The 23846-nt window shown below is 46.6% G+C and overlaps 1 protein-coding gene across 1 annotated transcript in view; it reads left to right on the forward strand.

Annotated features, from left to right (window-relative positions):
• The first annotated feature begins 77 nt into the window (after positions 1–77).
• CELF6 (CUGBP, Elav-like family member 6) overlaps positions 78–23846 on the forward strand; it is a 30311-nt gene continuing 6542 nt past the window's right edge. Inside the window, 5 exon segments of the mRNA XM_010831424.1 lie at positions 78–105; positions 108–221; positions 4022–4104; positions 14391–14439; positions 14690–14692. Of these exon segments, the coding sequence (XP_010829726.1) occupies positions 78–105; positions 108–221; positions 4022–4104; positions 14391–14439; positions 14690–14692 (277 nt within the window).

The raw sequence follows: 23846 nt of genomic DNA on the forward strand, positions 1-23846 counted from the left end.
CCGGCCCTCGCCTGGGTTTCAGCACCGCGGACAGCGGCATCGGCATGAGCGGGCTAAACCCGGGTCCTGCCGTGCCCATGAAGGACCACGACGCCATCAAGCTTTTCGTGGGCAGATCCCGCGGGGCTTGGACGAGCAGGACCTCAAGCCGCTGTTCGAGGAGTTCGGCCGCATCTACGAGCTGACGGTGCTGAAGGACCGGCTCACCGGCCTCCACAAAGGTGCGCGGGGTCAGCCCAGCCCAGCCCTGCCCAGCCCTGCCCAGCCCAGCCCCAATCCGATTAGAGTGAGGCCCAGCCCAAATCCCAGCCTCAACTGCAGCCCCAACCCAAGCCCTGCCTAGAGCCAGTCCAACACCAGTCCAGTACCAGCCCACTTCAGCCCAGTCTTTCTCCCAGATCACAGAACCCTCAACCCAGAATTTTCTGACACCCTCCTTCTGATCATCACTCTGGCCCCCTGGCGTGTTCTCTATTCTAACCTCCAACTCCCTACCCCTCGGCTCTCACACCCTAACAGTCTCCGCCTTTCAGCTGGACTTCCCTCCATCTTTCCCATCAGACAGCCCAAATCCAGGAATTTGGGAACTTATTCCACCTTCTAAGTCTCTGACACCCTCAGTCTCCCAAACCCTGGACCCAATCATTCCTGAATCACCTCCCCCCCCAATCTGGTGCCAGCCCATTCAGGGATAACCACATTTACACACATTTTGGACTTGCACTCCTCATTCTTGCCTCTAAGACCTGGCAATATCTGGAGCCTCTTTTTGATTCAGATTGCCAGCCTAAAATCCCACAGACCCAAACTCTCGCCTTCTTCAGAATGCAGGCCCGTCTAAATCACAAAATCCAATTCCCTTCCCAGGAGGCTCTCAGCACCAAATTCCACCTTCTTGCATAGGAATAGCCCCAGTCTCTCCATTCCCATCCAGAACCCCAACACTATCTTCTTCTGATCTGAGTCCAGGACTCTGACCTCAGCAGGAACTCCAGCCATCTGTGCTCCCTCATCCCCCGCATCTCAGGTGTCTTCTCAGCTGAACCCACACTTCTTTTACTCTCTAATCTCCTCACTCCCGTGCCACATATTTGTCCCTTCCCAATCCTCTTTATGGCCTCCCAATCCTCTTTATGGCTTTCCCTTCCTCACAAGCTGGTCCTAGACCAGAACCTGTGGACCAGAGCCTCAGGGTGGGTCAAGTTGAAGAGGCAGAAAGTGGTCTTCTCCCAGCCCCTGTTCAAGAGACAGGCACCATGGTCCTGTCCTGCCACACCTCTTTCTTCCTGTAGGGAGAGGGAGGAGGCTTGTTTACATGCAGAAAAGTCTGTCCAGGCTGGGCTGGAGTAAGATGGCCAGAGTCACATATCATACATAGGCATGGGAAGGAAATTATTTGAGAAGAATCACCTTTTTCTCTCCCCACCTTCACCATGCTGTAGTTTCAGGATTTGTGGAGTAGGGGAGGGTCTCCAACTATCCTCCATGATCTTTCCAGGAGAGAAGTGGTGGGCCCTGGGTAACAGCTAAATGTATTTTCCTAAGGGCTGAGAGCTGGAATCAGGCTGCCACCTTTTCAGCTCAAAGGCTTTGGGGAGTTCCTAGGCACACTAATGTAGGAGTTTCAGGAAAATGTCCATAGAGGATCTGGGACCAGCTATGTAGCAGTGCATCTTAAACCCTTTGGAGTTGGGGTTATTTTTAAAGGGGCATGAAACCACAAGACCATACCACCCAGATCCCTTCTAATGCAGTCCAGTTGCCCAACTGCCCATCCATCCATAGCAACTTATGGTCTTATTTTTTAGACATTTATTTTAGTATGTAAGTACAAGCTGGTCTTTCTGAGCAATCTGTAGTAAAGGAAGTGTATAGATTCTCTTTAATTCTCACTCTTCTCACTCAAACACCATCAGAGTTTCTGAACTGTTCCCTAATCCTTTCTCTCTCTCCACTTAGTTCTAATTCTTCCTGTTTATTTTTTTCCCCATTCATCTGTCCCTCAAGCCATGCTTCTCTGTCTTTTTATCCTTCTGTTCTTCCACTCCCTGTCCACACAGGGCTCCTTTTGGCAGCAAGTAGGCCCTTGAGCCTTTCAGACAGGGCCCCAGCCCTGCTCAGTTCTGACGTCAGCTAATATGGTTTGGTGGTGGAAGATGGAGCAGGGATGTAAGCGGAATCAGGTTTTGGTGATTTTTTTCCCCAAATCAACCCACAACTCTTGAAGGCAAGGTTACTTTGCAAGGTCAATGGGGAGGGTCTCCCAATCAACATATTCTCCACCTTCTCCCCAGCAACAGTGACGTCCAAAAGCCAGAGTGACTCATTTTCTTTTAGATGGCTGAATACTGAAGGGGGCAGCCACAGTATTTCAAAGCCACAGCTTTGAAAACAAGCTCAGCCTATGAGTTGGAGATTCCAAACCCTGTCCTACCACTGGCATACTTTCTGGGCATCAATTTTCCTATTGATATGATAAGTGGTTGTTCCAGGAGTTCTCTAAGGTCTCTTTAACCCAGTGAATGGCAGATATCTGCCCACCTTAAGAGGACAGCCACATGGATAAAATGTTCCCATTTGCCTTTGAAGTCTGCTGAGGTCTAAGTGGAAAACTGCATCAAGCTCCTAATGGTTTCCCACATCCACTTTCTCTTCCTTTAGTCTTTTTCCTTCCTTTACTCAGAAGGCTCTTCTTGAAAACACAGACCTAATGTCACAACCCTGCTTAAAACCCTTTAGTGGCTCTCTACTGTTCTTAGGACAAAATTCAAAATCCAAACTGAAGTTACAGATGAGCTGATCCCTGCATACCTCTCTGGCCAATCTGCCCCCAGTTACCAACCTTCAACCATACTGGCCTTCCATCTGTTTCCCCAACACACTGAATTCTTTACTCAGTCCTGTAGAATATGTAATAGTCCAATAGAATATGTACTATTCTCTCTGCTTGAAATAATCACTACCCTTTCCATCACCTTGTCAACCCCCCTCTGTTATTGAGAGCTCAGTGTGTTCTCTGAGACATTCATTCCTCAATTGTGTGGACTTAGATACGTCTCCCTCATGATCCTTTACATGATTCCCATGAGGGCAGGAAATGTGTCTGTCTTGTTACCACTTTACCTTCAAGCCATCATAATATACCACTATAAGAAGTAAGTATTCAATAAATCTTTTCTGAGTAAGTGAGTGTTCAATGAATGACTTTTGGAACGGAAGAAGTCTTGGCCCTATGCTTCCTAGCAGGCTACAGGTTCTGAGGCTGGACAAACAGTGGGTAGGACTGAACCTTTGGTTCAATTTAGACTCCTTCTCTCCCCTTTAACTACTCATTCTTTTAGAGAAGTCATGTTTGTGGCATAAAAACACTTTCAGAGGCCCTATCCTGTAGTCCTGGGAGGGTTGATGAATCAAGTACTTTGGATAGGACTGGAAGTCCCTAGAAGCTCCTGTCTATAAGATGTCCTTAAACCAGTTCCATCTCCCAAGCTTCAAATCAATCCGTTCCTTAGACTCAAACTAGGAGGAGGTATCAGGAAGGAGTTGTGGGGTCCTGGGCTTGGTTCCCAACCTTCTTCCTCCTTTTCTGTCTGCTCCCATCTGAAACTGAGTTGGGAAGGAATTGAGGTTGATTCTTAGAGACTTTAGGAGTATGAATCCAAAAAGGAAGGGGGAGGTTGGGGTTAAAGCTGAAGGCAAAGCCGCTTAGGGAGTTTTAACCCCAACAGGATTTATGGCTGGCGTGGGGAGGGGAGATGTGGGATTGCATGAATATGTGATTGGGTGTGGGTGCACATGTTCCCTAGGCAAAAGGCCAGGAGCGAGTGAGGGAGCCAGAGTCTGTGACACGGGCACATGAAGATCCTCCCTTCAGAGAAGGTGGGAGGCAGAGAAGACTTCTCAGAAGCAGTACCCTTGTAGAAAGGAGAATGGCCTTGAGTTTGTCAGTGTAATAGGGTCTTTCCAGGAAGAGTATCTGGGGGTTTCAGGAAAACCCCTGAGCCAGCCTCTTCCTCCCCAGGCTGTGCCTTCCTCACCTACTGCGCCCGGGACTCTGCTCTCAAGGCCCAGAGTGCACTGCACGAGCAGAAGACCCTGCCAGGGGTAAGTCCACCAGGGTTGGGGCGGGGGGCGGTGGGAACCACTTCTGGCTGGGAACATGCCCTATGTGCTTGCCAAAGCAGCATGTGGTGGCTGGGCTGGGATCAGGAACTAGAAGAAGAGTCATCTTTCTAGCAGAGGACTTACCTGTACCCTTAACAGCTACAGGTTATATGTTATATTCAGTCTTCTGGTCCAAAGAAATGGGCCTGAGACTCTTGGGCCAAGTGTACTACTCCCATCTTTTAGGAAAGTCATTACTCTTGTGAGCTATGCTAGAATTTGTCGGTTTGGCTAAAATCATGATGTTAGGTGTCATTTGTCACTGGTGTGAGCATATTTGCAGATACACAGGGGAGAGGCTCTGCTGGGCTGGTATCCCATTTCTTCGAGTTCTGGGGTCCTGGATGATCCTCTTCCTGTAATTCTTTTTGGGTGTCTTGACTCACCAATATTGCTTTCCTTCCACACCTCCAAACACTTAGCTCAAGGTTAAAAGAGATCTCATTCTACAGGCAGCTAGGCCAGTGCACATCAGTGGCACTTGATATGGCCTTGGCTGATGGCTAATCGCTAGACAGAAGACAAAGCAGGACCTACTGCTGAAGGAAGAAAGTGGCAATCGTTAGGGACTAGTGTTCCTAACACTTGGGGAACTAGGGTTCACCAGGAGCAAGTCATACTACACAGTTTCATTTTCTCTTGTCCAAGGAGTGACATGTCTAGAGCAAGAATGCTGTTGTCCTGGGCAGGCCAAGCCTGGGAATATATCCAATTCCAGGCCTCAGGATTAAGAGGGTCCTGAGCCTACCAGAAAGAGACTTGGATGGTATAGGGACATAAAATATATTATGGAATGATAATTTGAAGAATCAGGGATATTTAGCTGGACAGGGTTTAGTGAGGGCTACAATAGGGAGACATCATAACATAATAGTTACGAATACTAGTTTTTGAGTCTCATAGACTGGAGTTGAATCCCAGCTCTGCCGGAGTTGAATCCCAGCTCTGCCATTTAGCATTTCTGTATCTTCAGATACATTACTTAGACATTCAAGCTTCAATTCCTCACCTATAGGGAGTGGGTAATACTAATGCTTAGCTCACTGGACTATTGGGGGGATTAACTGAGGCTTAGCAAGTACCTGGTATAGAGTAAGATCTCAATACATATTACTGCTGGGGTGGGTACCCACCTTCAGATCCTGAAGAAGGATTTGGTCTTCTATGGGTATCCCCATAGGGCAGGACCAGGATCAGTGGGGTATAAAAAACAGCCACATTAATTTCAGCTCAGTATAAAGAATTCATTTCTCATCATCAGAGCCCTCCAGCAATAAAACAAACTTCAGGGAATTCTCTGGTGGTCTAATGGTTAGGACTCCACCCTCACTGCTTGAGGTCCCAGGTTCAAGCCCTGGTTAAGGAACTAAAACCCTCCAAGCCGCATAGTGCAATCAAAATATGAAAATTAAAATGAAATTACATTTTTTTAAAAAGACAAGCTTTACTTAGAGCTGATCAAGCTGTTAATGGGGTGTCAGGTCCTAGAACCAATCCTTGTAATTGAAGGAACTTGAGCCTGAGTCTTGAAGGCTCAGTGTCAAGTAACACCAATGTGGGCTTCCTGGATGACTCAGTGGTAAAGAACCACCCTGCAATGCAGGAGACCCGGGTTCAGTCCCTGGGTAGAGAATATCCCCTGGAGAAGGAAATGGCAACCCACTCCAGTATTCTTGCCTGGAGAATCCCATGGACAGAGAAGCCTGGCGGGGTACAGTCCATGGGGTCGCTAAGAGTCAGACAAGACTGAGCAACTAAATCCACCACTGCCACCGCAACACCAACTTATCACCCTCACCAATCCTCTGTAGGCAGGCTCTGGAGCTAGACAGACCTGGGTGTCAATCCAGGACCTACCACTCACTAACTCTATGACCTTGGGCAAGTCTTTACTGCTCTAAGCCTAGGCTTTCCTCCTCTGTGAAATTGAGCTTGTAGGGCTGTGATAATAATTAAATAAACTAAGTCATATAAAGTGCTTAACACAAATCTTGGCAGACAGTAAGTATTCAGTACAGGTTAGCTGATGGTAGTAGTAGTAGTAACAGCAGCATTACTAGGAGTGATAGTAGAAGTCATTATGCATCCACCCTTGGGAGTAAATGACTTCTGTCGCTAGAATTAAGAGTCAGGGAGACAAGTGATAAGACTCCATATATGGCAAACATCATGGTAAAGGTGCAGAGACAACAGGAACAGATGGGTGTGAAATGGGGCTGGGAGTGTAGAGGAGGGTCCCCACATGAGCACGGGCCAGACCGGAGAGAAGATCCACAGAGGGCTATGGTTGAAGGGGAAACTTTGAATCCCACGGTGAAGGGTTTGGACTTTATCCTGAAAGCTAACAGAAGACACTGAAAAAACTAAGATGAAATCTGGGAGAACAAATCCCCCGCAGGGACTTCCCTGATGGCCCAGTGGCTACGACTTTGTGCTCCCAATGCAGGGGATCCAGCAGAGGAGTGTATAAGGAAGATATGGCACATATATACAATGGCATATTACTCAGCCATTAAAAAGAATGAAATAATGCCATTTGCAGCAACACGGCTGGTCCTAGAGAGTGTCACACTGAGTGAAGTAAGTTAGAGAAAGAGGGATATCATATGACATCCCTTATATGTGGAATCTAACAAGAAATGATATAAATGAACCTACAAAATAGAGACTCACGAATTGAGAAAATGAACTTACGGTTGCCTGGGGAAAGGGATAGCTAGGACACACTACTATATTCAAAATGGATAATCAATAAGGATCTATTGTATAGCGAAAAAGAACACAAAAATCCACAGGGTATCTGGGTTTGATCCCTGGTCAGGGAACTACAGGGCTTCCCAGGTGGCACTAGTGGTAAAGAACCCACCTGTCAGTACGGGAGCTGTCGGACACTCTGGTTCTGTCCCTGGGTTGGGAAGATCCCCTGGAGGAAGGGCTGGCAACACACTCCAGTATTCTTGCCTGGAGAATTGAATAGACAGAGGAGTCTGGTGGGCTATGGTCCATAGGATCACAAAGAGTCGGACACGACTAAAGCAACTCAGCATGTACATGCGTGCAGGGAACTAGATTCTGAATGCGACAATTAAGAGTCTGTATGCTGCAACTAAAGATCCCACATGCAGCTAAAACCTGGTGCAGCCAAATAAACAAATAATAAAGGAAAAAATCCCCTCCTCAACCAGCCACAGGGCTCCACAAGTGAAGGGGTACCTGGTGGACTCTATCGGGCTGAGGGCACCTGAGATCAGGACAGTGAAGCGCTATACTACTAGGGTTATTTCTGGGAAGGAAAAGAAATAATAACTAACATGTATTGATAGCGACAGTGTTCCTAGCACTTGACATGTTCAAAGTCATTTAATCCTCTATGAAGAAGGTATTGTTATGGCATTCACATTTTATAGATGAGGAAATTGAGTCATGGAGAACAAGTGACTTGCCCAAGGTCGGGTAGTTACTGATGGGAAGATCAGGGCTTTGAGCCTAGGTAGTCAGGCTCCAGAACTCATTCACTTAGCCACTGCACTGTTACCTGAGCCAGGCTGGTGGCAGACAGGGGACAAAGGTTCTAGAGCAGATGATGACTGGGTACACCTGGCCCCTCTGACCCTGTCATCCTCAGGCTTCCAATATGGCCTGACTTCCTCTGATACTGCCAGGATTGGCTTGGTTCACCCTCCTCAGCTTAACAAAGTGAAAATTAATATTTAATTATTCTCCTAAATGAAAATCAATGGCCTTGTTGGCTAGCCCCAGCATTGGCCGAGCCATCCATCTTTCCTCTGGGCCTGCCAGGGGCAGCAGCAGCTTTAGTCACCTGGCCTTGGGCCCACCAGCATGGAGGGGAAAGGTGCCCAGCTCCCTGTAGGCTCAGGGTCCTGGGCACACTGCCACCTACTGGAGAAGCACAGATAAGACTTCAATCTGGACTCCTACTGGAGACACTCACACTGTCACTGTGGGGTTAAGAAAAGCTGGGTCAAATTCAAAGAGAAAGCCTGAACCCCTAGGAGAAATTTCATGGTGTCTGCCCAGCTGGTACTTCCCCCACCCCTCTCTACCAGCTCCGTGCTAATTTCTATCACCTATTAAAGCTTGGCTCCCAAATCAGGACTCCCTTCAGACCTCAGTGGTTGTCCCAGCTTCTGCAGCCTTTTCCCCAGGAAGCTGGAGCGGCTTCTTTCAGCCTCACTTCAGGCTCCGGAATCCACCTGGAGAAAGTGAGGCCCGACCTTGGCCCTGCCTTCCAGGATTCAGAAGGTGCCCCCTCCCTCGCTTGTCTCTCCTCATGCTCATGATCTCCTTTTCCCTGGGCATCCACCCCTTCAAACACTGAGTACCCTTGCTTTTGCAGGTGTGTCCTGCGTGAAAGAGCTTGAGTGAAAAAGGCAAACGGGGGCTGCAGTTTAGCCATGCTCTGTTGACCCAGCCATGCTCATGATCATAGGACTGTGTCAGCCCCATTCTTCCTAATTTGTCCACAGTATCTAATTTGCCTGTCTGTATCTCACACAGATGCACTGAATATGCTAGCACCTGCTCATTGCGTGAGCTGGCGCCTTTGCCTTCAAGGAGCTTCCAGCCCAGAAATAACCCACTGCACCTCAGTGGGGTTTACCTCTGGGCACATAAAAGAGGCATCAGGAGTGGAGAGGGTGGAGATGCTATCTGAGCTGAATCATGATCATCATGTTTGAGGGCCTAGAAACCTAAAAGACAAAGGCTACTTCTGGAATCTTGGGAACATTGTGAGAACTGGCAGGGAAGGTGTCCAGTGGAGATGGCTAAGGCTCCAGCTGAATGGAGAGGATCACATGTACAGGACAACAGGGGAGGCAGGACTAACAGGTTTGGGCTCCCAGTCTTAGGATCTCGGGCTTTATTGGAGGCTTACAATGGGGAACTGTGGGTGCATTTGGCGCAGGGAAGAGAGAGGGACTGGTATTAAAAGATCACTCTGGATATGGAGTGAGGCTGGCATGGAGAGGAAGCACTGTGGGAGGCAGGTGACCCTCTGGACACAGTTACTTGAGTGCAGGTGAATATGACACTGGCGTGGAGCTGGGATTGAGGCAGGGATGGAGAAGAGAGGATGGATTTGTCATCTGTACAGACCCTAGAACGAATGGGACTCGGGAGTGGACTGAAATAGAGGAAGGGGGTGAGGCAGAACAAAGTGCTGACCGTGGTGGTTTCCTTTTTATCTGCTCAGCTCTCTCTTGCACCCATGACACCTCTCTTAGACCCACCAGGAGCCCCGTCTTTGGGGAGGTTACAATAAACAGTCTTCCCACAGTGAGGGGAAGAGGCTGAGGGTATCATGAGTGCCAAGTGGAGGGAATAGTTAGCATCGGACAGAAGAGTCTGAAGAAGGAGATGCGGAGTCCAAAGGCAGGAACTGTAAGCAAGCTAAGCAGGGAGGAGTAAGGTGTGGCCTTCCTTGCTGCTCACAGAGGCAGAAGGATCAGGACCCAGCATGTGTCTGTGCTGCTGCTGACCTTCTCCATTCCATGGCCTGGAGTGGGTTGTTCTCTCCTTTTTCTGACATACTCTCCCTTGACTTCCCCTCCAGAGCTAGGTCCTGAAGCAGACATAGGCCTGGACTTGGGAAACTCAGGGGAACAAGTGTTCAGCCAAGGGCAAGAGCTCCCCTGAGGTCCCATGACAAGTGCTTGACCAAGGAGGCAATGCCTTCTTTCTTCAAAGGGGAATCGTGGGTACTTCACCCCACTCCCACATCCCTCCCCTGGCTGTGGAAGGAATGAAGCAGGTAGGGTTGCCCAGGTAACTCATGTGGGCATCTCTCTTTCTCCTCCAGTCACAGACAACATACCCAAATACTGGATGCCCTCCCCAACCACTTCCCAGTGGAGACTGAAGGTCAGAGCCTAGGGGAGCATTCCTTTTCCCAACTCAGTCATCACCATCTTGGGCTCCTGCCCTGCACCTCCTACCTGCAAAACTACCAACTTCCCCAACACCTAAGCCAGAAACCTGTCAGTCAGAATTTCCTCCTCTCCCTCATTCCCCATATTCAATACAACTTTAGTCCAGTTCATTCTTCCTCAATATCTCTTGAATCTGTCCATTTCCTTCTGCCCTGATCCAGGTCACCCTCAACCCTTACCTGTATCACTGATCTTCCTGCCTCTAATTTTTCCCTTTCCAATCCTTACTCTGCATAATGACAGTTCATGGGATCCTTCATAAGACAGATTCTTCCCCTACTTCCCTAGATCTCTGCTGCCTTTGAAATACAACAAACTTCCTCATCATAGTTTTCACAACCTGCCCTGATCTGGCTTCTGACTTTTCAATTTCATATCCTTCCATTTAAAACACAAACACAAACAAAAAACGTATAACATCTGGTGCATCTACTAAGATCTAGCTTTTGTCACTTTCACCGCACCCCTTCAAAGTAGGATCATGAATCCCCTTTTACTAATGTGGCTACTGAGGCTCAGAGACCTTTTAGTAAACTGTACTGATGAAGCCAGGATCTAAATCCACATCTATCTGACTGGGAGAAATTTGTACTACCCTAGCCCCCTAGTGGCTCAGCTGGTAAAGAATACTCCTGCGATGCAGGAGACCTGGGTTCAATCCCTGGGTTGGGAAGATCCCCTGAAGAAGGGAAAGGCTACCCACTCCAGTATTCTGGCCTGGAGAATTCCATGGACTATATACTCCATGGGGTCGCAAAGAGTCAGACACAACTGAGCGACTTTCATCATCATCATCATCATCAGAGCACTCACTGGCTATGGGTGCCTTGCTTCACGCATCAAGCTTGCTTTGGTCATCTATTTTACATATAGTAATATTCTCTCAATTCATCTTCCCACCAGGGAAGCCCAAGAATACTCCAGTATTCTGGCCTGGAGAATTCCATGGACTGTATAGTCCATGGGGTCACAAACAGTTGGACACGACTGAGCAACTTTTACTCACTAGCCCCCTCAATGTCAGGCGCCTACCTGAAAACCCTTACTCTTTCAGACTTGCGTCTCCCTGTCCATACCCCAGCCATCTGGAATGTTCAGCCTCCAGCCTTGCCCCTCCCATGATGGCCCAGTGACCCCAGTGCTGCAAGACCCAGCTCAAACTCTGCCTGCTCCACAAAGCCATCCCTGAGCCAGCCTCTCCAGCTGGAGTCAGCCTCTCCCACAGCACTTCACCTTGCACTCCTCCCCTGGTCCTGGCCCCTCTGTTCCTCATTTGTGTTCATGCCTTCAGAACAGAGTTGAGCAACTTGAGGGAAAATCATGGACTTCAATGTCAGACAGACCAGGGGGCAAATCCCAGCTCAAGCACCATGTCATCTCAGACAAGTGATTTAGCCTCCCCCAAAGGCAATGGCACCCTACTCCAGTACTCTTGCTTGGAAAATCCCATGGATGGAGGAGCCTGGAAGGCTGTAGTCCATGGGGTCGCTGAGGGTCAGACACGACTGAGTGACTTCACTTTCACTTTTCACTTTTATGCATTGGAGAAGGAAATGGCAACCCACTCCAGTGTTCTTGCCTGGAGAATCCCAGGGACGGGGGAGCCTGGTGGGCTGCCATCTATGGGGTTGCACAGAGTCGAACATGACTGAAGCGACTTAGCGCAGCAGCAGCAGCAGCAGCAGCAGCAGCCTCAACTTTCTCATCTGTACTATGGGAACAACAACATTCTCTTGTAGAGTGTTTGGAAGGAATTTAGAGACAGTGTATATACAGTGCCCCAGGAAGGGCCTGGCACATAGTGGGCTCTTGGGAAATGGTGACATTATTTTACCCTTTAAGGACAGGGTCCCAGGGTCATTGCTGTCTCTCCTGAAGGGCCCAGCTCAGGGCTCTTCAGAGTTCTGGGAATACTGACAACATGGCTGAGTGGTGGAAAGTCTAGGTGCCCACCCTCTGAGACCTGGACTCTGCCAGGTCCACGTGGGATGTTTATGTACCACCTAATGCCCACTCTCCATCAAAGAGTGGTGCAGTGGGGGCTGGGGGAAGGGACATCCTCCAGAGCCCCAATGAGCTCCATCTCCCCAGAAACCCAGCCGGGGAGGCAGCTGCCATGGAAACTGCTGTCACATGTGCTCATCACTCTAGGCTCCAGAGAGAAATTCTTAGAATCTATTTAAGAACTAATAAAATAATGATGGTCTTGCTCACCATCACTGGCCCCCACCCCAGGCTTCTCCCCTGCTGCCACACTCCCCCCTCCCTTTCCTATGCTCCCTTCCTGACCCCTATCCCCTCAATTCCTTCTCGTCTCCACCAGTATTTCTTTCCTTGCCCCTTTGCAGGTCCGTTTTACTCTCTTATCATTTCTGTCTTCCTGTGTCTCTTCATCTCTCCCTGTGTCTCTGCTCTCCATGGCTCTGTCTCTTGGTCTCTCCTCCACAGTCACAGGTGGCCATGTCCAGGGAGGGGTTCTGTCCTCCTGGTCCCTGGTCCAGGCCAGTCCAGACCTGTCCAGCTCACCCTGATCTGCTTGGATTGATCTGTCATCCCCTCTAGACTGAAGCCTGTGTCCTGTCGGTGTCTCGGCCCCCATCCACAACCTGGTCCTCTGCAGGTGCTCCACCACCAGCGGGCGGGTGTGTCAGAGCGCATAAGAACCTGAGTCCTGGGAGGGAGGGGGATTATGCTGGTTCAGGCTTGGCCTGTTTTCCTTTCCTTTTTTTTTTTTTAAAGCCCTCCCCACTCCCCCTCCTCCAAATTTGATCCAAAGGAAATTGCTCAACTGTGACTGCCAGGGCGTTACCATGGTTACTGGGTAGCACTTGTGGCTATGGTAACAGGAAGCTGCCCGTTGTCTCGGCAACAAGCACACTGGTAGAGGATGGAGTGGCCCCTGATTGGTGCAGAAGCATTGCATTTCCTGAGGGGAGGGGGTCAGATCATCACCTTCTCAGGCCAGATGGGCATCAGTACCCCTTCCTCCACGAACAGGAAGGCTGCGGTTCATTCCTCCCAGCACTCAGCTGTCTGCCCCCCAACAATAATTCCTCACGTCCTACGCACCCAGCTCCTGGCAGTTTACAAAGACCTTTTGCGTCCCCATTATCTCATGTGATCCCCACAACACCCATGAGAGGAAGGTGAGATGGGGATTCAATCATGAATTCTCTCAGGGTGGTTGGGGGATGGGAGTGGGTGGGGTGTATATCGAAATCACCTGGGAGCGTTTACCAATGAATGATACAGTTCCCCCAACTTGAGAGTCTGATATGGTTCCCGGGTGATTCATATCTACCCCTGATCAGGGAACCCCTGAATTAGAAGGTGAAATCGGTTGGTGGGGGAAGGGAGGGAGGAAGGAGCCAAGCTGCTTTCCAGGTTTACAGCTTGGATGACTGGAAGGATCAGGTCTGGGCAAAGAGATGAGCTCTGGTTTGGGTGTGTTCAGTGGAAGGTACCAGTGGACTTTCTAGTCGGGGTGTCCAGCAAGCAGCTGGCCACAAGGGGCTCAAGCTCAGGCAGGAGGTCCAGGCTGGAGATGCAGAGCTCTGAGTCAGCCCTGTGGGGACAGGAGCAGAGGCTGTGGGTGTGGATGAGACTCTTCAGGGTGAAAGGGAAGAGTGGGGTGAGTGGGGCCGAGGATAGTACCCTGGAGAACTCCAGCATCCTCAGGGTAGAGGGTGCCCAGCGAGAGGACTGGGAGGGTGAGTGTAGACTATAGTGACGTAGAAACTTGGGGGAGGTTTTTCTCGTTTGACAAGTTGAAGCCAAGCGAGGATGGCTTACTCTAAGTCATACAACCACTAAACGGCAGAGTTGGGGGTAGACAACACTAAATCTTGATTCCCAGATTGTTTAAATGACACATAGAAATTGTATTCTCAGTCTTAGACACAAAACACAAATCTGCAGTATCAGTTCTACCCTGCTACCCAATTCCTCTCACCCAGAGGAAGTCCAGGAGCCAGAGGGGCAGGCCTCACATGGTCTGTGCACAGAGCCCAAGGCAGGAGAATCTCTTTAGCCTCCACATTCCCTCCTCTACTTGCCCTGAGCTTCATATGGCCTAATCCTCAGGCTTTAGCACCTTCTAAAGTCCTGCATTTAAGGGAGGAATCTTGGAGAAAATCTATAATTCCTGTGTGAGAGTGGTGGGGTATAGAGTGGTGGAGTGAGGGCTTAGATCCTGAGAAGTCCAGGGGTGGAGAAGGCGGGGCCCCAGGACCAGGCGGTCGTGCTGATGGGGTGTGTTGGTCCGATGTCTTTCAGATGAATCGTCCTATCCAAGTGAAGCCGGCTGCCAGTGAGGGCCGAGGAGGTAACTTGCCTGCCTGACAAATCTCAGGGTATTATCCATGGCGGGGATGGTGGGCCCACTCCTGAAGTCAGGATTACCCATGTTTTATTACTAGAGCCCCCCTCCGCCTGCCTTGGATAAGGGGAACAAGTAGGGAGGGACCAGATTGCTCAGCCCCAGAAACAACTCAGCCATCAGACTGAGGAGGGATGGGGTCCCAGCATCCCCAGACCCAGAAGACTGAGGAGATAGAGGCTACATGTAGAGGAAGGGAGTTCTTGTCACCTGGCCCCTGGAGAAAGTTCGTTCCTGTTTTAACAGGTGGAACTTCCAGATTTGTTTGAAGAACCAGGCTAGAGTTATTCTCCTTTTCCAGATTCTTCTGATTATAGAAAATCCAGTCCATTCTAGGTTGGAGCCACTCATATTCCTTCATTGCCTTAGGAAAAAGATGAGGCTGGTTAGACAGATTTTGCAGGCCATATTAAGAAATTTGACTCTATGTTGAGGACCATGGAAAGTCTTCAAAAGTGATTTTTTTTTTTTAGCTGCACTGTTTCATAGTGCAGAAAAAAACTAAAGCTCCTTAAGAACAGAGGGTTTGAGAGCCTGTGCTTTTTGACAACCAGCCACGTTATGGCCAGCTTCTAAGCTGGAAAAGCAAGACTAGCTTCTGGTGTCAGTTCTTGGTGTCTTTCTTGCCCTTGGGTGTTAAATCATTCCAAAATATCTGCCTGTAACCCTCCCTGACATCTGCTGACTCTCTCTGATCTCTGATTCTGGTCTCTGATTTCCTGATCTCTGATTCTCTGCTTCTGGTCAAGATACTACCATCCCACTTTGTCTTGAGAAGCTACTTCCAAGCTTCCTGCCTCCCTCTTCATACACACATCCTCCTTTTCCATCTCATTCTTTCCAGACTGGTTTTTGAGAAGTTCCAGGCTGCACACCAAACCTCTGGTTCACTTGTCCCAAGAATTTCTGCTTCTTGGGAACCTGTTAGGCATCACGGCCAGTGTTGGCCATCTTCTCAGCCCTGCTCACAAACACTAGACAGTCCCACAGCTGAGAGGCCGCCTGAGAGTATCTGAGTAAGCTAAGAAGCAGACAGGTTGGACTGTAGTTTGTTCAACCATCCAACCAATATCTTTTGAGTAACTTACTCCACATTAGGAATGCAAGGCAAAGCTGCCTCCTGGCCTCATGAAGCTCTATTGTTTATAAGGGGATATAAACAGTAAAGGAAGCTATTATTCAGTGTGATCAGTGCTTTTCAAGTCCCGGGGGTTGTGGGGAAACAAACATGGGGCACCTAATTTAGTCTAGGAGGTCGAGGTGGGCTCCCAGAGGTAACACTATTTAAGCTGAGACCTCCAGGATGAACGAGAAGGAGCCAAATAGAAAAAGGAGGCGCAAGGGAGCAAGTACGTCAGGTAGAGGGAAGCACACGTGCAGGGCTCAGAAGAACACGATGCGACTTGGAGTCTGGTTCAGGAACTGAATCCAGGACACTGGGGACATATTTGTTGCTTGGAGTCTAACACATCTTACCAGGATGAGGGCCACTGCCCAAAGGAGACCTCCACACCAATAATGCTTCTGCTTAGCCTGGTCCAGATGTCTTGGTCATCTGGGCCCCTAGCAGTGGCATCAGTGTGACTTTTATAATTTTCCTCCTTCTTTTTGTACAAGTTTTTCAGGTGTAATATCACTGACAAATTCTGGCATTTCACCTCTACACCTGTTCAGATTCTGAGCAGCTCAAGAGAGCAGGAAAAGAAAATCTAGCTGAAAAGACGTCTGCCTGGCAGTAGGATTCATAATTTTAAAAAGAAAAATAGCGAAAGTTTTAGTGACTCAATCATGTCCAACTCTTTGTGACCCCATGAACTGTAGCCCTTCAGGCTCCTCTGTCCATGGGGATTCTCCAGGCAAGAATACTGGCATGGGTAGCCATTCCCTTCTCTGGGGGATCATCCCCACTCAGGGGTCAAACTCAGGTCTCCTGCATTGCAGAAGGATTCTTTACCATCTGAGCCACCAGGGAAGCCCTTTAGTGGTCATGTATAACATAGATATTTCTTGACAAGTGATGGTTTTTAAGGAGCATATATTCCAAAGGCATCTATGGATAATCCTTCTTATAGTTTTGGATGACCAGATCTTTCAATTCCTTCCTGCTCCCACTCAAAGTCACCAAATGTTCCCTGATACACATTTGGGAGAGAGGAGGCATATGTACTAAGTCTTGCAACAGTTGGGTCTTTATAAATATTTTACTTTTCCAGTAAAATTGGAAAAGACCCTGACTCATTGGAAAAGACCCTGATGCTGGGAAAAACTGAAGGCAGGAGGAGAAGGGGATGACAGAGGATGAGATGGTTGGATGGATGTGAGTTTGAGCAAGCTTCGGGAGCTAGTGATGGACAGGGAAGCCTGGCGTGCAGCAGTCCATGGGGTTGCAAAGAGTGGGACACGATTAAGCAACTGAACTGAAACTTAAGTATTTTACTACTAACTGATCTGTTAGATATTAATCAAAATGTGCTCCTTCTCTTCAATGCTATTGTGTATCTCTTCAGAAGCTCTCTGCTGAATTTTAACACAAATTAATGCTTTAGAAATGCAATTTTTTAAATGGTATTGAATTTGAATTTTGAAACGTAACATTTGGCACCAATGTAGGACAGCTTGTCCCATTTAAATCTTATCTTTGTGATCCCAATTCTATAAACCTTCAGAGTTAATGATCATACCTGCCCTGATATAGGTAAGCCTGTGACCTTGCATATTTTTAAATTATTCCTGCAATTAAATCCTTTGTATACAGATGATTAATGACTTTTATATCTGACAAAAATACTGGTATCAATGCAGACATAATCTAAGGGGTATCAAGGCAAATATAATCTTTCAAAACTTTGTCATTTTTTTCTGGAAGAGATTATTAGCTTTTTCTTCCCATAAAACGGGGATCACTAACTCAAATGCTACAGGAGCCAGGTAAGTAACCCTAAATGGTTGAGACTGTCATGATTTAATTAAAAATTTCCCCTTTAATATATTAAATGTTGGCAGCTAATTCCATTTTTAAAAGTGCACCAGCACTGTGACAGCCTAACCAAACCTATCAAGCTTGCTTCTTTGGCCCAGAGACTTCCATTTCCCCTCTGCCATACAGGAGTATTCTACTGTGTACACATGCATGTGCTTTTTGACAAAAATAGTTATTTCACATTCTATCGCTTGAATTTTGATGCCAATGCAACAGAGTAGTATTACTATTATTTTTCATCAATAGACATGAGGATTGTGGTTGAAATAACCTATATTTTACTTTATTTTTTATAACTTCTATTGTAGGTCTGTTTTATTTCCACTTCCAGCCAATTTTGTAGAAATCAGATTGTTAGCATAGCAGGGGAAAGCCTGAATAGAAGTAGAATTGTTTTCATTGAAAAAAAGGTTTAAAGCAAATTTATAAAAACATTTTTCATAATAGCTTGGAAAGATGCAGAGATAGTCTTCTGCAGTCTTCTATAGTCTATATATCTTCTATAGTCTTTTTTCCACTATAACATTACCTACAACATCATTGTTCTTGAAACTACCCATTTGTTCTGAGACTAAACAGCTCCTTATGAATCTGAATGATCATAAGACTCTCTGTATAACCATGCTCTACAGGTCACAGACCCATCTCATGAACTTAATTCTGGGGTCCTCTTCTTCCATGGCCATCTCTGGTAGCATTGGTGACCCTTGGAGTGCATCCAAGTCTTCATGGACTACATTACGGCCGCATTTAAAAAAAACATGTTTGGCTGCACCCCACAATATGTGGGACCTTACTTCCCTGACCAGGGGTTGAACCCACATCCCCCTTCATTGGAAGGCACAGTCTTTTTTTCAAAAAGTATTTATTTATTTATTTTTGGTTGTGTTGCGTCTTCATTGCTTTTCTATAGTTGCAGCAAGTGAGGGCCACTCTCTAGTGCACAGGGTGCTCATTTCGGTAGCTTCTCTTGTTGTGGAGCACAGGCTCTAGAGGGCGCAGGCTCAGTAGCTGAGGGCTTAGTTGCTCTGCAGCATGTGGCAATCTTCCCCGACCAGGGATGAAACCTGTGTCTCCTGCACTGGGAGGCAGATTCTTTACCACTGAGCCACCAGGGACATCCCACAGCAGCCTTTGGATGTGTGCCAGCCCTATGTATATGTTTATACAAATATACATAGTTTACTGTATGCCAGTTCCCATAAATTCTGCAGCCAAGTTCCACACTATTCATTTACTCCAGAAGAGAAAAATGCATCTCCAGAGGCCGAGATCTTCTCTCTTAAGGGAACCTGAAGGCCCAGGCTTTCTTACTTGCCTCCGGGGTCTCTTGAATCAAGATGAAGAAACAGTGGAGTCTCCGTTCTTTCTTGGTCTAAGTCCCTATTTTTCAGGCCTCCTCCTTCACTGTTTTTTTTTTTAACGGGGGTAAAACAGACATAACATAATCTTTATTCTTTTTACCACTGTGAAGAATATAGTTCAGTACTGTTAGCAACATTCACATTGCTGTGCAAAATCCAGAACTTTTTCGTCGTATAAAACTCAGACTCTGTTCCCATTAAACATCAAGTTCCATTTCTCCCTCCCTCTAGCCCCTGGCAACCACCATTCTACTTTCTGTTTCTATGAATTTTACTAATCTAGATACCTCACATAATTGAAATCATACAGTATATATCTTTCTGTGACTGGCTTATATCACCTAGAGTCTTCAATTCTCATCCATGTTGCAGCATGTATCAGAATCTCTTTCCTTTAAAAAACTGAATAATATTTTATTGTGTGTAAACACCACATTTTGCTCATCCATTCATTGGTTGATAGACATTTGGGTTGCTTCTACTTTTTGACCATTGTGGATAATGCTACAGTGAACATGAGTGTATAAATACCTCTTTGAGACTCTGCTTTCAATTTTTTGGATATATACCCAGAACTGGTACTGCTAGGTAATACGGTAATTCTATTTTTAATTTTTTGAGGAACTGCCACATTGTTTTCCACTATGGCTGTACCATTTTACATTAGTGCACATATGTAAACAATAGTCCACAAGGGTCCCAATTTCTCCACATCCCTTTTTTTTCTTTTTTTAAATAACAGTTATCCTAATGGGTATGAGTTGCTATCTCATTGTGGTTTTGATTTGCACTTTCTCAACTATTAGTGGTGTTGGGCATCTTTTCATATACTTGCTAGCCATTGTATATCTTCTTTGAAGAAATGTCTATTCAGATCCTTTGCTCATTTTTTTTAAATTGAATTGTTTTGTTATCATTGAATCATAGGAACTCCTTGTATATTCTGAATCTTAAACTCTTATTAGATATACAGTTTGCAAATATTTTCTCCCATTCTGTAGGTTGCCTCTTCACTCTGTGTCTTCTGATGCAGAGTAGTTTTAAAATTTGACATAGTCCAAAATTTCTATTCTTGCTTTTGTTGCCTGTGCTTTTGATGTCATATTCAAGAAATCAATGCCAAATGCAAGGTCATGAAGGTTCCCCCCTGTTTCTTCCAGGAACTTTATCATTTTAGCCTTTATGTCTTTGATTCATTTTCATTTAATTTTTGTATATAGTGCAAGATAAGGGTCCAACTTTGTTCCTTTATATGTAGATGTCCAGTTTTCTCAGCACCATTTGTTGAAAAGACTGGAACTCTAGTCAAAAATAATTTGACCATGTATATTAGGGCTTATTTCTGGCCTCTCTGTTCCTCTCCATTGGTCTAAATGTCTCTCTTTATGCCCGTACCATACTTTGATTACTGTAGTTTTGTAATGAGTTTTGAAATCAGGTATTCTGAGACCTCCAACATTCTTTTTCTCCCCAAGATTATTTGGCTATTCATGGTATTTTGAGATTCCATATAAATTTTAGGATCGATTTTTCTATTTCTTAAAAAAATGCCATAGGAATTTTGATAGGGATTGCATTAAATCTGCAGATTGCTTTGGGTAATACTTACATCTAACAATATTAAGTCTTTCAATTCTCGAACAAAAGATGTCCTCCAATTTCCTTCAGTTTGTGCCTTCCCAGTTTCCTTCAGCAGTGTTTTATAGTTTTCAGGGTACAAGTTCTTTGGCATCTTTGTTTAAATTTATTCCTAAGTATTTTATTTGTTTTGATGCTAAGTGGAATCGTTTTCTTAATTTTGTTTTCAGCTTGTTCATTGCTAGTGTATAGAAGCACAACTGACTTTTTAAAATTTTATTTATTTCTGGCTGTCTTTGGGCTATTCCCTAGTTGCAGTGAACGGGGGCTACTCTCTAGTCGTGGTGTGTGGATTTCTCATTGCAGTGGCTTCGCTTGCTGCAGAGCACAGGCTCTAGGGTGTGTGGGCTTCAGTAATTTCGGCATGTGGGCTCAGTAGTTGGGGCTCCTGGGTTCTACAGGACAGGCTCAGTAGTTGTGGAGCAGTTGGGGCGCATGGGCTTAGTTGCTCCGTGGCATGTGGGATCTTCCCGGACCAGGGATTGAACTTGTGTTTCCTGCACTGGCATGCGTACTCTTCACCACTGAGCCACCAGGGAAGCCCTGATTGTTTTGTTGATTTTTGTATAGTGGAACTTTGCTGAATTTCTTTCTTAGTTCTCATAGTTTTCTTTTGGAATTAACGTCCTCCCTGATACTCATTAGATCTGATCAGAAGACTTTGTTTCCCCTGGATATTTCCTTCACTCATTTCATAGTCTTCCTTGGCTAGGTCATTATGCTGCAGTCATTACTAAGAACATCAGGGCATCAAAGGCTGCTGTCAGCAGGATCTTCCAAGTTGGTAGTTGGATGGAAAGTTGGACTGGTAATTTTAGGATGCGTTTGGTGGTTGGTACCCGAATGTTGAAACTCTGTGCCTGCGCTGTTTGTACAATCATGCTATCTCTCTGACATGGAAGTGACTGGCTGGCTGTGATGAGCCTAGAAGCCAGAAACTTGGGCACCTCAAGAATTCCTTTGGGCCAACTTGAGGCAGAGCCTTCTTTCTAGAGCAGTGTCTTGAGACCCTTCCTGAAGAAGACAGAGGGACTGACTCTAACCTGGGCTTTCAACCCCATGATTTGTTACATTAGAATCCCTGTTTGACCAGCTGCTCAAGGTAGCTTTATGGAGATGAACCTCTAGGGTCCAAACAACTTGGTTTGGTTCAAAAAAGCATTGATAGAAAAGCAAGAAGCACACATTGGTTGCACCATGAAAAGGCAGTTATACTATTCAACTGTGTCTCTTTCCAACTATGTCTCAACTCCACACTGATGCTATCTTCTAATTCCATCCACTCTAGGAAAGTTAGGCCTCCCTGTTCAATATTTCCATCTTTCTACAGACCTCCCCACCACTCATGTAATGCTTTTACTCAGACATTTCTGACCTACCTCTTACAGAATCCTCTTTTTTACCAAACTGCCATAGTTCAACCTAGAGGGTACTGAATTTTCTGGGCTAAGTCCTGTCATCATCGTCTCTCCGGGAGCATGCCTCAGCCCTCAAAATCTTTAGGGATGTGCATTTGGCAGCTACTCTCAGAGGGCCAGCCTGTAATTCTCTTTGACCATATCTCTTAAGAAACTTATCCCACCATTTCCGGATCATCTGATGCTAACGTGCACTGTGACCCTGATCATCCTCCTGTCAACACTATCAAGGTTCCTATAAAGGGGCAAAGAGAACACTAGGATTTAAGGTGATACCTGTGCAGTGTGCAGCGCAGAGACCAGCCCATGGCCCAAACTCATTTCAATTTCAAATTCTTTACAACCCAGTAGCTCAGAACCATAGGGTCAGTGCCCTGTCATGGAAATGGAAATTTTTAATTTGGGAGACTCTCATTGGAAAAGAAGGATCAGAGAATTTCATGGTCTTTGACATGAGCTGTAACTGACCACCATCATCAGAAAAGAGCAACAGGAGAAAGAGCAGATGAAGGATTGGACCACTGTCCACACAAACCTCTTCTATGTCCTGGGGGCACCTTCTCAGCCATGACATCTTTCTTCCTACCTAGGGCAACCTGGATGCTGTTTCTTGTGGCATGACAGCTTACCTGGGTGCTATCATCATCTTGCAGATGCTACCCAATGTCACAACTGCACTGCAAGTTAGGACATTATGAAGCCCTGGGACTCTGAAGACCCCAGATCTTCTCCAGCCCCTCCTGGGCCTCTTGTAGATGCATGGACATACTTTGGTTTCATAGTTCAGAACAATATCAATCTCAGAGGGTTTGATTCCTTGACCAAATAGGGCCTGTCTTCCAATGTCAAGGCAAAACTACCATCAGATTAGTCAACAGAATCATGAAAGACCATTCCTGTCTTCTCAGGTTCCTGAACAGAATGATCTCACATCCCTCTTCATATACCATGTGGAATTGTATGTTCTGTCTTTTAGGTCAGTGGTTTACAAAGGACTTTCCATGGAGCCCTTTCTAGGGAGAACCAAGGGAAGATGAAGCAAGAGAAACTCCAGCCATCTTCCCTCTTTTCTGGCTTTACTTCAAACAGTTCTACTTTTCTCTTATATTTTGAGCTTCATCCTGATCTTTTTGTTAGAATGATGGATTTCATAGCTTTTTAAAAAGGTTAGGAAACCAGTGATCCATTCCAAGGGCACTCTTCTGTGGCTAACACACCCAGGAGTGAAGTACACCCACTGGTTTGTGTTCTTACCACAGAAGGTTGGTACCTCCACTAGAATTCTGGCCACAAGTACATTATCTATCCCTTCCCCATCAGGATTTCTGGACAGTTACCCTCTGGACAGAGGGAAGGGTTCTGCTGAAACATATAAACCACATATAATTCTTCTGTCCCAAATAAACCGCAGCCCATGCCTTTCATAAAGACACAGCATTGACAGGCAGATGACAGACACCATGGTATTCAGGGCCGCCTAGGCTGAACCCCACACCATCCAGGTGAATATGGACACACACATAATCTCCTTGTCAGAGATTCCCTCCACTGCTAATTTAGATCAATCTGTTCTTCCTTTTCACTGTCACCCACGCTTCAGCCTACGACCTTCATCAGCCTTGTTTCCTCTGCACTCAGGATCCAAGGATCCCAACAGCCTAGCCAAGCTGGCCAAAGAGAAAAGGAGTTTGGGATGGATTTTCTTGGGCTCCAGGATCTCAAAGGTGGAGCCTGAAGCCATATTCCCACCCAGTCCTTCTCTTTCAACTTGTATCACCCTGATGAAGCCCCCTCTCAAATTCAGACTTACCCTGGTGCAGAAATGAGAGGGGCTTTGACAGCAGGACCTGTGAGCTGGACTCCTGGATAGTGCTCTTGCCGGATGTGCATCTAAGTCCTGCCAGCTCCAGTTCTGCAGCTTTTTTCAAGGGCACAGACCCAGCGTGCAGCCCC

Source organism: Bison bison, unplaced genomic scaffold (assembly GCF_000754665.1).
Source record: "Bison bison bison isolate TAMUID 2011002044 unplaced genomic scaffold, Bison_UMD1.0 scf7180017864526, whole genome shotgun sequence".
In the NCBI taxonomy this organism is placed as follows: Eukaryota; Metazoa; Chordata; class Mammalia; order Artiodactyla; family Bovidae; genus Bison; species Bison bison.